The sequence below is a fragment of the Aotus nancymaae genome, unplaced genomic scaffold (genome assembly GCF_030222135.1).
Source record: "Aotus nancymaae isolate 86718 unplaced genomic scaffold, 86718_ANA_hifiasm-v0.15.2.pri h1tg000022l_1, whole genome shotgun sequence".
Taxonomy (NCBI): domain Eukaryota; kingdom Metazoa; phylum Chordata; class Mammalia; order Primates; family Aotidae; genus Aotus; species Aotus nancymaae.
The window spans coordinates 8320762-8335977 of record NW_026988435.1 but is presented as its reverse complement, the minus strand read 5'-3'; the positions used below and the strand labels follow the sequence as shown (position 1 = coordinate 8335977).

Below are 15216 nucleotides of genomic sequence, written 5' to 3'. Positions count from 1 at the left end.
TAGCATGCAGTCCTCCTCTTTGTCTTCCTCTGTTAGTTTTCATCTCTTACTTCCAACCCTAGCTCTAAAGTGCCTTTCAGTAAGTAGGTAGCGCATCAGATTGCTGACTTCACATGTCTGATGCATCCTGCATTTTTATGCCTCTGCTTTTGATGGTACTTTTTCCTCTACCTGCAAAGGCTACCCTGTTTAACCATGGTATGATTAACTCTCCCTCACCAGTATTTCCAGGATATGTTATACATGCCTTCATAATGCCCTTATTGCATTGTGTAGTTGTATTCTAATTATGTGTTAAGAGGTGTCATTACCAAAGCTAGCTTCTTAATGACGAGTACAAAGTGTTGTTTTGCTGTTTTGTTTTGTTGCGTTTTGCTTTGTTCAGGGGTAGGTTTTTCTCGGTGGTGGTGGGGGAAAGAGGCATTTTTATAACTATGAGATTAATTAGCACAAAAATACACTAAAAAGTTATTAAAGGAATAAATAAAAGCAAAGAAATGTAAGAGCAGAAGGGAAGTCTCAGAGTTGAAAAGGCAATAAAGCAATTGGAAATTGCTATGAATACATTCCTACTATTACAATCGACATATGTAGACCTGGTTGCTATGTTAAACATTTATTGGATATTTGCTTTTGAACACTCTCCTTATTTTATAACATAATCTTTATTTTATATAAAAAGTAGTTATTTGATAAACCTCATGACTGGAATACAACTATTCAATAATCTCCTACAGAGAATACAATGGTGGTTAGAAGAATAGATTTGTTCTAACAATTACTTGTTATGTTGTCATTGCAGTTTATTAAACATGTGTGCTTCAGTTATCTTATCTATGAAAAGAAAGACAATAATTGTACCTACCTCAAAGGTTAGCTGTGAGGATTAAGCAGGTTAATGCATGGAAAGCACTTAGTACATTGCCTGCAGAAGTAAACACTTAGAAGAGATGAATATTATTGTTATTCTATTTAAAACAATCAACTTGTAGGTATTCATGAGGTCTCCATAGAATTGAATTTTACTTCACAATGTTATTATAAAAACTATTTGTGTATGACAACCCTCCCAGGCTATTTACAATATAAAATGAATTAAACTATGTGCCTAGGAGCTAATAATTTAATCTTGAGGACAATATAATTGGATATCAAGATCAAACAAACACCTAAATATAAATAAGCATTACATTTTAAAAACTGAGTAAGCAGAGGAGTAAATGCATCATGCAGCTAAATCAACAAACTGGCAAATATTTGTGTTGAATAAAACCTGAGGAAGTTTTCTTTCTCTGTTATTATCAAGAAGGCTGTATATAACAGATGAGACTGTAGGTTCTACTTACAGACTAATCTTGATTCTCTCCCAGTGAAGACATTTGACTACAGAATGCAGTCTATGTTCTAGGAGTATGAGGGACATATGTAACATACTATATGTCCAGTAGCCCAGAGGTGGTCCCTAGCACCATGTGGATGTACAGTAGGGACTTAAGATATAAAGGAACATAAAAAAAAATCTGGTCAGAGGCCATGTCTAAATTAATGAAGGTAGATGGTTTATTACATTTCTCATTATAAATAGCAAGGAAAATGGAAGAAAAATAAAAATAAAACCCAATGTGATTGGTTGCATTTGTTTTCCTATTTTTTTGTTGTCTATGAATACAACTATCAGAAGATTAATTACAGTTCTACATTTAACATTAAAGGAAATTCTAGAAAGCTGCAATATAATTTATGTGACAGATAAATTTTGTCATATAATCCTAGAATATGACCCACAATTTTTACTTTTTTCTTGGCATTAGGTACCATATGATTGATCTTAATTTAAATGCTACAACTTGATGCTTAAGGAAATCTGTTGAATTATCAACTAATTCTCCTTCTAATTTTAAGCTTGTTCATTTTGCTACACAATTAATTTTTATTATATAAACCCACATAACTCTTTCCGACACTTTCTTTTGTGTAAAATTATATTCAAAAGGTAATTTAAGAATAATCTCTTGAAGCGCTCTTAAGCCAAAATTGTTTATTAGGCCAATTAAAATGGAAAGTTATTTTTGCTTATATTATGAAAACTGTCGGCAATTTTTAATCAATTCCCATAACACTAAATAAACACCATTGCAGGCCAGGCATAGTGGCGCACACCTGTAATCTCAGCACTTTGGGAGGCCATGGTGGGCAGATCACCTGAGGCCAGGAGTTCTGCACCAGCCTGATATGGTGAAACCCTGTCTCTACAAAAATACAAAAAATTAGCTGAGCACGGTGGCATGTACCTATAATTCCAGCTACTCAGGAGGCTGAGGCACAAGAATTGCTTGAACCTGGAAGGCAGAGGTTGCAGTGAGCCAAGATCATGCCACTGCACTCCAGCCTGGGGAACAGAGTGAGACTCTGTCTCAAGAAAATATTTTAAAAATAGATAAATAAATAAACATCATCGCAAAGGAATTAACCAATTAAGAAAATATTCAGTTTTTAAAATTTAATATTTAGTGTAAATTTTATGATAAAGGAATAGAGGAAATATTGGAAGTAAGGTAGAAATTAATTAATCTACTGTTAGATGTAAATTTTCAGTGCCACAAAAGAAGTAGCACTCGAAAGTAAATTTCCTCAGCAAGGCAATTTACTTCTATAGAAGGGTGCGGCTCACAGACAGAACAATGGCACACCTGGGCAAGGGAGGGGAAGGAGCTCTTATTCCTGACAGAGGTAGCCCTTACTGCTGTGTCATTCCCCTATTGTCTAGGATTAGATCACACAGTCTAGTCTAATTCCAATTGGCTATTTTAAGGGGAGCAGGGGTATGAGCTGGAGTGGTGGGTTGGGTAGTTTGGCAGGAAGGACTGTTATGGGATAGGTCACAGCAGGTAGCCAGGGGTGACCTAGGTCAAAGCAGGTGACCAGAGCAGGTGACAGGAGCAGGTGACTGGGATGAGTCAGGATGGAACAGGAGGCTGGGGGAACAGATGTGAACTACTGATTAGAACTGGTGGAAAAGGTTATTTACTGAAACTCCAAGGAATTTTAACTTTAAAACGGAGGACAAAGAACTGAACATACTGACATACTGACTCTTGGAAGAGAAACTTGGAGTTCACTACATCTAATACTACCATGTTACTAATACATCTTATTGGCTTTGAACTAAGCATTTTACATGCAATCATTGACCTTCTATAAATGTTTCCAGGGAAAATAGCTAAAGACTGTGAGGTTCACTGATACTAAAAACACGTATCGAGAATTTTAATGACAGTCCTGATGGTGCCTAAGCACACCATTGCATTATAGGCCCTGTGATCCAATACCGATTTTAGGAAATATGGTCATAGCATAACTTTCATATCAGCTGAAAAGAACAGAAGCAATGTGAGGGAAAGGGAGTTAAGAGACCCAGAACACAAAGTCCAAGAGCTGCATGAAGATAGCAATAAAAATAGGGGAATATTTATTTATATAACCCAGTGTAACATAATTTACTTAATAACTCCAAGAAATAAGAATGTAAAAATGAGACACACTGAAAAAATTGTATAGTATGAAATTCAGAGGACAAAAATCAATAGAGAGAGACTCATAGATGTGGCAGCATTGAAAAAAAAATTAGACAAACAGATGAGAAACAACCATGTTGATTATGCCCAGAAACCTAACTCCCTGGACCAGCAGCATCAGTATCACCCAGAACTCACTAGAAATGTAGATTTTAGAGCCTCAGACTCACCAGACTTACGGAGTCACCAACTCCAGAGGGTGGGACCCAGCAATCTGCTTTAACAAGCCCTCCAAGTGATTCTGAGGCACTCCAAATTCAAGAACCACTGGTTTAGATTTTCTAAGATTTTAGCCTCCATTCTTTACTAGGAGTTGTCCTAGTTGTCCTTTACAAATGGCTAAATGTTGACGTAAAAAAAAAAATAAAAAGATAGCTACTTCTCAAATACACAATAGATAATCACCAGGTATTCAAATAACTGGAAGGTATCCAAATTTCTCCTGCCACTCAATTTGCTTAACAGCACTTTCCTTCAGTGAATGTCTGAAAATAAAAATTAAATTTAGTACTGGTAACCCAAACACAAGTAGAATAGAAAATAGAATAGAAATATGCTGCACTTCAAGTTTTTTGGTTTTGGGGGATTTTTTTGTTTTTTGGTTTTTGTTTTTGTTTTTGATGTGGAGTATCTCTCTGTCACCCAGAAAGGAGTGCAGTGACGAGATCTTGGCTCACTGTGACTTCCACCTCCTGGGTTCAAGCTATTTTCCTGCCTCACCCTCCCAGGTAGCTGGGACTACAGGCATGTGCCACCATACCTCGATAATTTTTTTTTTTTTTTTTTGTATTTTTAGTAGAGACGGGATTTCACCAAGTTGGCCACTTGAATTCCTGACCTCAAGCGATGCACCTTCCTCAGCCTGCCAAGTGCTGGTGTTACAGGCGTGAGTTACCACGCCCAGCTCAAGGTGTTTTATAAAATACCTAGCCACATTATATGCATGATTACTCATATTCCTATGAAGTACTTGATATAAAAATATTAAATATTTGAAAGTATTATTTTATCAGTTCCAACAAATAAAAGAGAACTATTTTAAAGTTAATTTAAGGAATATGAAATTATAGTAATAGCCCTAATAAGAATAAAATTATCAGGTCTCCGTATTGCTCTTTCCTTTTTAAAATATAGGTATCTGCTAAAAAGTTATTAATGAGAAGAGCACTGATGGAAATAATATGCTATTTATCGGAGATACTAATCCTATTTTATTATACTCCAAATCTTCTTAATTGACTTGTAATTAACATCATGGACTAAAGCAAAACTTATAAGCCATGAATGGAGAATCCTTTTTCAGAAGCAAGGTAACCTGTTCATTACAATGGTGACTTATAAAGAAAAATAATTTCCATTTCAGGGTGAATGCCATTATGAGCTGTCCTTACTAGTAACTTCCTTGGGAAGTGAGTTGTTTGGTCATAGCTGTCATTGTTATAATGGGTAGTGTTGTATGGTTATTTGATTCCAACTAATCTTATTTTATCTGTTTAACCAAATTAACTACTTATATCCACAAAGATAAGTTAGCACTCTGACATTTTCCTAATTTCATACAATGATCATGGAACGCTAAAGATATACTAATCTTTTTTGCTATTTCTCTTTATACAGCCTCTGTAGCCTGACAAAAGTATAGTAAAAGTTCCATTAGTCTCCACAAGCCTAATGATAATGTTCTCAAAGTAACTTTCACTTAAGTACAAATTTATTCTTTATTTTGAATACTGTTTTTAATATAATATTTTATTATATCACATCATACGATACGCAAATGACATGTGCTTTTGTTCCCAGACCAAATCGAGAGTTAGGCTGCCATTTTTCATAGCCCAATAACAAGATGCAGATGAACTGGGGAGAAAGAGAGTTTTTATTTCTGCAACTAGTTACAGGGAGGAGGCCTGGAAATCATCACCAGACTGACTCAAAATTACAAAGTTTTCCAGAGCTTATATACCTTGTATACCTTCTAAGCTATATGTCTACATGTAAGTGTGCATTCATCTGAAGACAAAAGATTAACTTCTTTTAATTTATAACTGAGGTCTGAGTCCTGAAGACCTTCTGGAGGCTCAGTAAGTTTATATAACCTAAATGGGTCAAGGTGCTGGGGTGATTACCCTTATCTTGTTTCCTACTAAATCATAAAAGTTTGGGGAGTTCCTTTAGACCCCAATAAACTTGTTTGTGGAGTTTTTCAGACCCCTAGTAAAACCAGTTAATGCTAAACGGGTCCTGTTAAGAATTCTTTTGTTATTTCGTCATGCTTCAAGCCCAGGAAAAGCCTAGGCAAAACTCTTGGTGGGCTCTTTGTTACATAAGGGCACTGGCTCTATCAGCTTTGACTATTTCACTTAACTACTCAGTCAGTACTGAAACAGTTGTTATGGAGGCCTGCATTAGTGAGACTGGGCCTGCCACACTTTTAAACTTTTTCTGATGTGGACAAAGAGAAAAACATAGCAAGAGTTAATACAGTTCTAAACACCAAGTCTATAATGATAGACATTTCACTGAGTAACAGGCTAGTTTATTCATTAAAAATTGGTATATTTAAGCTATATTTTAAGAAATGTTTTAGAAGTTACTGTTTGTTTTTTTACTGTTCTCATTGAGTTTCTTAAATAAAAAGGTAAACTAAAACCTTCCATCTGAACTTCATTTTTTAATCTATAAAATATTCTGGGAAAACATAGCATATACTTTTAAAGAATTATTCTAAAAGGAAGAGAAAAGTTCTTGAAGCCTTCTCTGAACTGTTTTTTCTCTTCCTTTGTTACAGGTATCTATTTTTCAGCTATATTAATCTTTTAAAACAAAGAAAATGGATTTCTTAAATTCATCTGATCAAAACTTGACCTCAGAGGAACTGTTAAACAGAATGCCATCCAAAATTCTGGTGTCCCTCACCCTCTCTGGGCTGGCACTGATGACAACGACTATCAACTCCCTTGTGATTGCTGCAATTGTTGTGACCCGGAAGCTGCACCATCCAGCCAATTATTTAATTTGTTCCCTTGCAGTCACAGATTTTCTTGTGGCTGTCCTGGTGATGCCCTTCAGCATTGTGTACATTGTGAGAGAGAGCTGGATTATGGGGCAAGTGGTCTGTGACATTTGGCTGAGTGTTGACATTACCTGCTGCACGTGCTCCATCTTGCATCTCTCAGCTATAGCTTTGGATCGCTATCGAGCAATCACAGATGCTGTTGAGTATGCCAGGAAAAGGACTCCAAAGCACGCTGGCATTACGATTACAGTAGTTTGGATTATATCTGTTTTTATCTCTATGCCTCCTCTATTCTGGAGGCACCAAGGAACTAGCAGAGATGATGAATGTGTCATCAAGCACGACCACATTGTTTCCACCATTTACTCAACATTTGGAGCTTTCTACATCCCACTGGCATTGATTTTGATCCTTTACTACAAAATATATAGAGCGGCAAAGACGTTATACCACAAGAGACAAGCAAGTAGGATTGCTAAGGAGGAGTTGAATGGCCAAGTCCTTTTGGAGAGTGGTGAGAAAAGCACTAAATCAGTTTCCACACCCTATGTACTAGAAAAGTCTTTATCTGATCCATCAACAGACTTTGATAAAATTCATAGCACAGTGAGAAGTCTCAGGTCTGAATTCAAGCATGAGAAATCTTGGAGAAGGCAAAAGATCTCAGGTACAAGAGAACGGAAAGCAGCCACTACCCTGGGATTAATCTTGGGAGCATTCGTGATATGTTGGCTTCCTTTTTTTGTAAAAGAATTAGTTGTTAATATCTGTGAAAAATGTAAAATTTCTGAAGAAATGTCTAATTTTTTGACATGGCTTGGGTATCTCAATTCCCTTATAAATCCACTGATTTACACAATCTTTAATGAAGACTTCAAGAAGGCATTCCAAAAACTTGTGCGATGTCGATGTTAGTTTTAAAAATGTTTATTATTGAAGGATGGGGATTTTTGAGGGGAGCAGTAACTAAATGAATGCTAAATAATAAAGCATTTAAGCTTTCAGAGGGAAATATATAAAAATTGCTAAAATGATAAGGCTATAATTTATATTTTATTATCAATGTGAATATAAAACTTATTTATCACCATTACTCTAGGGTACTCAAAATTAGAAAATAATTTATGTAGGTTATAGACGATATTTTGCCTATGCAATGTTCCTAAAAAGCTAACTGGAAAAAATAATATGCATACATATATACAGTATTAATGACAGTGATTTTCCATGTTTGTGTCTTACAATAATTATAGAGGAGTTTTCAATGAACAACACACCTCCCTTCCTAATCTCTATCTAGTCCTATTGTTTTATAATATAATCCTACTATTTTGTAGAAGAAAATATAATTCACCACAAAGCACACATTTCTCCTGTCTCCATTCTTGTCCCTTCTCCATCTTATCCTGAGCAAAAGGGAGCAGGGAGGAGGCCACGCTTACTTAGTATGACGGAGAAAATGTAAAAAAGTCAGAGACTGAAATTGTCCTTGTGTTAGGTAGTAAAGAGTAATCATAAAGTGAGTTAGGTACAGCAAAATAATTTGATACTGAATTTGTGCATATTTAATATGTTTGTTTAGTATAAACTTCTAGAATAATATTATCTTATCCACATGTTATCAGTATTTAAAATCATAGCCTTACCAAGAACTCAACAAAGGAGCATGGGTGACGTTCTTATAATTGTTCCTTGTTTACTTGGGAATCAAATTGAAGGTACTAAATATCATAGGTTACTTACCACAGTTTTTATACTCCTAACATCTTTTTAAAAATATAAAATGTATTTCATTTCTGTTCATGTTAATAAGCTCAGTTACTAACTAAATTGTCTGTGGTACTTTGCACTTCAGTATTTCCATACCTTTGGTTTGAATATTATTTCCCCTTTATTAGACAGAATACAATGGGAATTTTTAGAACTTTCCCTTGACTTTAAAATATTTCTACTTTTCCAATTGGTAGGAATGAACAGGCAAAAAGACTCATATTACACTTATTAATAAATGTACAAATATATATATATTTGTAATTAGGCATTCTACTAGTTCAGTGAGCCAAAGCAATTCTATAAGTTTTTCTTCCATATTTATATAAGGATTTGGAAACAATAGAACCAGGAGTTTGAGAGGATTTTATTTTGTTTGAACCAGCAAGGTCATAGACTACCTTTCGGAAGATCTATCGTCAATCAAGATCATTTGAAAAACAAAATATTCCTTTTTTTTAAGTTGTACCTTTATGTGCATTGTAAATATTCCTTCCTGGTGGTGTACTTAAGAGTACATTACATCAATTTTGTGTATATATATCTGTGACAAATTACTCTCAATCTAACAAACATTTACAGAGTTCCCATTTTATACAAAGCATGGAGATGTATACTAGAGAGAAGATAGAGGAAATAATAAAATACAGTTTTTTTCTTAATATTTTTACAGTCTAAAAGGAGAAATAAGAAAAAATTAAAACTATAATAGAAAAGAGCAAACAAAAATCTGGCATGAAAGTTGTTTACACAGTTATGTCAATGCAGAGGAAAAACTGATCACATCTTGTTTAGAAAAATCAGAAATATCTCATAAAGAATGTATCTAGAACACATGTCAAGTAAACAGCACTGGGGTAAGAGAAATGGAAGAGCACACTCCAGGTGGTGGCAACATCAGGGTACAAACTGCACCATGCAAGTATCTGGTAAGGCACGTTCATGAAATAGCAAAGAGTTTGGCAGCTATTTACAGCAAGAGGAAAAGGAGATTAAGAAAAAATGGACAATTTTGTGGCTGACTTAAACATCAGAAAAAGAAGTCTACAGTCAATTTTATTGCTAACGATGGGTAATCACTGATACTTTTTAACAAAAATATTACAAGTTTAGAGCGAATCTGAACAAAAAAGAAAGAAAAATGTATCTTTCTCAATTCCGTCAGTTATTATTGAGATAATGACTTCCTGTTAGAAAGCAAATCAATAATCCAGGCAAGAGGTGACGAAGTCCTGAACTTGATTCTAGCAGTGGGAATAAAAAGAAAGAAACAGATGAAAGATGGTACGAAGAAGTACAATCCTCAGGTTACAACAAATTCTTTAATAAGCAAGCAGAGGGAGAGAAACATGAGTCACTGAGATAATGTCCTTAACCAAAATGAAGAACTCAACAGAAAGGGCCTATTGGTGAAATGGTTACTTCTTTTTTGGGTATGTTAAACACGTAAAGACATGTCAGAGCTCATAGGTACTAATGACCACGTCTGGCTCAAGCAACACTGACAGATGAGGTTTCTCTCTGACCTCAAAACTGACAGGTCGACCAGCGTCCCAGCCATCTCTTTTGTCCTCACTTCACCTTACCAGCCAAGGGCCCTTATGCTATGTTCACAGGCCACAGCCTGCCATAGTCCCTGTCATCCTCTGCTTACTTCTCTTTCCCTTCTCACTTACCAAAATTTAATTGTGTGATTTCTTCATCCAATGACTTTGCTGGAGTTAAAATTATCTGTTAAGATAGTTTATTTATACCCATCTCAGAAATTTATTTATTTGTATTAGGAAACTAAAAGACCCAACACATGAACAACCTGAGGAGAGTGAGGTGCACCCAGTACAGATACTGCCCTCTGATCTGAGTTGGACTGAGACCCAAAGCTAGGAAAATAACACCATAAGTGACAGGGAAGTCATAGATCCCTTCAGAGCTCAGAGGAGAATCAAGTTTATCATTTCTGTGCATATGAAGCCATTTTTAATCCAAAGGGCCACAACAAATTGCAATTGTTATCACAGAAAATCACCAAAAATTATCACAAAAAATGTGAATATGAATATTTAGTTATTTTCTTTTATTGAATCAGGATCTCACTCTGTTGCCCAGGCTGGAGTGTAGTGGTGTGAGCTTGGTTCACTGCAACTTCTGCCTCCTGGGCTCAAGTCATTCTCCCACCTCAGTCTCCTGAGTAACTGGGACTACAGGCATGCATCACAGCACCCAGCTGAGTTACCTGTCTTTTGTAGAGACAGGGTTTTACCATGTTGTCCAGGCTGGTCTTGAACTCCTGAACTCAAGTGATTCTCCTTCAGCCTCCAAAAGTGGTTGGATTATAGGTGTGAGCCACCACACCCAGATTATTTTATTTTTCTAGAGACAAAGTCTCACTCTGTTGCCAAGGTTGGCAGGCAGTTGTGTAATCATTGCTCACTGCAATTTTGAACTCCTGGGCTCAAATAATCCTCTCACCTCAGTTTCCCAAGTAGCTGGGACTACAGGCATGCACCACCACACTGGGATCATTTTTTTATTTCTTACTTTTTGTAGAGACGAGGTTTTGGTATGTTGCCCAGGCTGGTCTCAAACTCCTGGCCTCAAGTGATCCTTCCGCTTTGGCCTCCAAAAGCATTTGGATTATAGGTGTGAATCACCACACCCAGCCTCTCTTTAATATATTTAAAGTGGTAGGGTCAGGTAGGTTATATAAGGATTAATCATCTACAATTTGTACTTTCTTTGAAACTTATGAAGGACAGATTACATAATTGTAATGATATATTTCTCTGAATACATAGGATTTCAATGAGAGTTTTCTCTCATTGAAAAATCTTCCAAGTTACTAATATCTAAGCACTTTTACAGATACATATATATATATAGACATATATATATATATATTTGGCATCTATAACAAATGTAGCAATGTAAGGATTTATATATTTAACTCATAAGGTAGAGGGAAAAAATATAAATATCATAGAAAGTGGTTAAATGTTAGATAAGGAAGAGTTGCCTCCTGCTAGAATTTTAAATATACTGGCACCAGAAAATTAAGTGAAGATTTTATTTTTCCTCCACTCCTCTAAAACTTATCAAGTGATGCAAGGCATGGAAAGGAGACCAAAGAAAGTCACACTACTAAAAACTGAATATAGTCCAATACTCTACCATCAGACATACCTATGTAAAAACCATGCTTGAAAATTCGTTTCTGCTTGTGAAACATGGTCTTAATCATAGGACTGGTTTAAGCATATGGATTGTCTAGGTTAATTGATTTTTTTTGTTTGTTTGTCTTGTTTTGGTTTTGTTGGTTTTACAATAAACCCACAGGGTCAGATCTACAGCACAGTTTATTCAAGTCCCAGCAGTCAATGGGTCCATCCTTAAGTAGGGCCAATTTCCATTTGAAATCTCCAAAACCAGTTTCCTTTCTCTTTTGCAGTGATTTTGATTCCACACTCACCTATCCCCAGCTTGCCCTAAGTGGTATGTCCCTTGCTCATATCAGTTATGTCAGTTCCAAATTTTAAAATTCCCTTAGCACAGCATAATCCCCATAATCACAGGCTCAAAGTTAAGCTTGTCCCTTTGTACCCAAAGAGTCCTGTGTCAAAACTAAATGGAGAACTAATTAGAAGCCAATTACTAGGCAATGCATTGATTTATTCCACCAAATAGCCTGAAAGTAGAGATTATCATAAGCTTATTGCTGAAGTGCATTCCTCTACTTCAAGGAAGAAACCATTTTCTCATGACTTTATACCAGACTATTTTTAACGTATAGATCAAAGAATTACGTTTACTGCTTTACAGTACAAAGGAAGCAAGAAAAAATTTTCCTTACCATATCCCAAAGTCCTTCAAAAGTAATCCTGCTTAATTCAAAAAGTGTTCGTATTAATTTGTTTCAGAAAATGTGAACTAAACTCCAGACTCTAGACTGTAATAACTAAATAACTAAAATGGTTATATTCAGACCCTTATTTTGCCAGAAAATATTTCTGAAAGCAAACTAATATTTTTGTCATCAATAAAGTAAATATTTTCTTATGATATTGCGATACTTTTTCTTGGTCATTTGAATCAATATGCTTTCTCTTATTTAAAATGAGGAACTTATTGTTGAGAGAACTATTTTTCAACATTATAATAATTACTGAGTTATTCATACAGAATATCTTCTCTGTACAAAATGTGGCATGCTTGAAGTCCATTGGAGAAGGATAGGATTTTTTCAAAGGATTTATACACTCTGGTTAGGCCAGAAACCATAACAATTTTGAGTAAAAAGATATAGTATTATGTTTATCAACAGTAACAACAATAAATGTTGTCAAAGCAATCTTTCATCAAAACCTGTGTTTAGTTTCAGTTCCAATTCTTATCGCAGAGTTTCTTCTTCTGCAAGGACACTAAAATTACCTTATTGGTTTATGGAGACACAGAAAACCAAAGCAATGTGCATAAGATGCTCGTTACATAAGGTGCTTGTTGCAAAGTCGATTCCAGTTCGAAATCAGAATAAGCTAAAGTTGAATCCTGGTTCTTCTGCTAATCATTAACTTTATGCTAAGCAAGTTTCATCTATCCTGCTTTCTGCAGATTAGAGATGAAAGACTAAGGAGATAAAGTGAAATAAAGCAAATGCTGTTTAAAAAATCCTAAAGGACTACAAAATAGAAATTTGCGTTATTTATCACTATTCTCCATATTAAGGAGAGAGTCAGAAGGCACCTGACATGCAACCTGGTGTTCTGCATTGTGTGTTGCCTGTTTCTGAGTGTGGAGAAGAGCTGGTAAGTTCTCGACGGACTTCTGCTCCTGGCTCCCCACGGTACAGCAGTAACTCCCAATAACCCCATCCACAGCCACAAATGCCACCTTTGTGAGTACTCACCAGTTTTTTTCCTTTGCTCTATACCGTCATCCTTATTACTAAAAGACTGGCATACTTAACGCTTGTTTAGCTTTCTGGAACAATGCAATGCAATCCTTCTACCCTATTAAATTCACAACTGCAATTATTCCAGGAGTAATTTCTTCTATGATGTATTCAGAGATGTTTTTCCATATGTTCTAGATTAGGGTTTTATTTCAATCCTTTAAATAATAAAGGGGAAACTTTCATTTGAAATGAAAATTCTAAGTTGATGAAAACAAGAATAGAGGCTTAATTTTAGGTACTATTAAGTAATAGAAAAAATACTACTAATTTATATGCAAATATTGATACTTAAGAAAGTACTCAATATCAACGTCTCCTTGTTGCTTACTACACTGCATCCAGACTCTCTTGCTTGGCTTTTAGGGTCTTCATAACCACAGTACATTCTCCGGAAAATCTTACTTCCCACTATCCTCCTTAGTCCCAACAAATGCTATCTTCTCCAGTCTGATCCCTCTCTCCACTGTCCTCACCATGTGCCTTCCTCATTCTTGTCTCCATTGCTCTTTAGACTTTTTGTTTTCCTCTGCCACCTGAAATGCCCTCTACCTCCTTGATGTTAAGCAACTTATCCTTCAAAGTACAGATTCAATTTCACTTCCTCCTTGAAACTGAGTCCATACCGTACTTGAAGTCAGAATCCCTCAATACTATTTCCAATAATTTCTTAATTGTTTTAAATACCTCTAATTTCTTCATGAGTGTTTGGTTTTCATACCAACTAAAAAGAGTACTGCAAGTTACTTAAAAGACATCTGTTTATTTCTGTCCCTTCCACATTTATCCCAAATATTTATCTTTACTTCTATATGTAATAAAATAAATACAAATGTGTTATTATCAAAAAGGAAACTGAGAGGGTGTTAAAAATAGAAAAGTCATACTTATTTTTCAATAGTTAGAGAATATCTTACATATAATGAAATACAGAAAATTCATAGAACACTACTTTTCTGGAAATGTATATGTATAATGATACATTTCAAAAAACTATTTGGTAATTATACATTATTAATCATTTATGCAATACATAAATATGCTTTAAATCACTTATTTCTAAAGGCTATATTTAGTTATTATTTTAAAACAGATATAAATAACAAATAATCCACTTGGTCATATTAAAATTAAGCTATTGACTTCCAGCCCATCTAATGTGAAATTATATTTCTTCATAACTTCCTTGTTGGCCCCAGCTCCCTCTGTTACACAATTTTTGTGTGGATGAAAAGAGGATAGCATTTTCAAATAGGGAAATATCTCTGTGATGAAACAGGAAATGCAATATGTTCTTCAGCTCAAAAGGAACAGCTCTTACTTCCTGATGAATTATAGAAATCACTCCATATGTTTTTAAAAGCTAGAGAAATAACTTAGCAGTTTCTTATCAGTTTCGCTTAACTCAAGCACCTTAAATGATCAAATCTGAAAGATATAAAATATTAGATCTTTTACAGTTTGAAAAATTGGGTCTTAAATTCCTTAAGGTCTTAAGGTTCACACCTATTTCACCATCTTATATGATTATGGTACAAGCACTAGCATAGAAATAGCAACCCTTTAAAACTGCCCAAATTTAAAGCAAGCCCCTGAGAACCACACCAATCATGGGAAACACGCTGCATGTCAACTCTGGCAACTGAACTGAACTTTCCTCATTCTCCAAGAATCCTGTTTGTTACTGTTGACCCGCTGTCCACAAACTTGTGTTCTCATTACATATCCCTAAAAAAGGGAATAAAAGGTAAATTGCAAGTTCGTAGATTTTTTGTGTGTGTTTCTATTTATTTCAGTGTTTCAAAATATGGAACTGAACTCAACAATGACTTTTTGTGTTAAGCTTTGCGGTTTTTTCTGTGTTATCATCCGATCAATCTAAAGTTTTAAATACTATCTATTCTACTTGC

The 15216-nt window shown here is 35.2% G+C and overlaps 1 protein-coding gene across 1 annotated transcript in view; it reads left to right on the top strand.

Annotated features, from left to right (window-relative positions):
* The window catches only part of HTR1F (5-hydroxytryptamine receptor 1F), a 123514-nt gene extending 112309 nt beyond the window's left edge, over positions 1-11205 (top strand). Inside the window, exon 2 of the mRNA XM_012454643.3 lies at positions 6364-11205. Coding sequence (XP_012310066.2) covers positions 6406-7506 — 1101 coding nt within the window. The 5' untranslated portion in view covers positions 6364-6405 and the 3' untranslated portion in view covers positions 7507-11205. The remainder of the gene's footprint in view (positions 1-6363) is intronic.
* The last annotated feature ends 4011 nt before the right edge of the window (positions 11206-15216 follow it).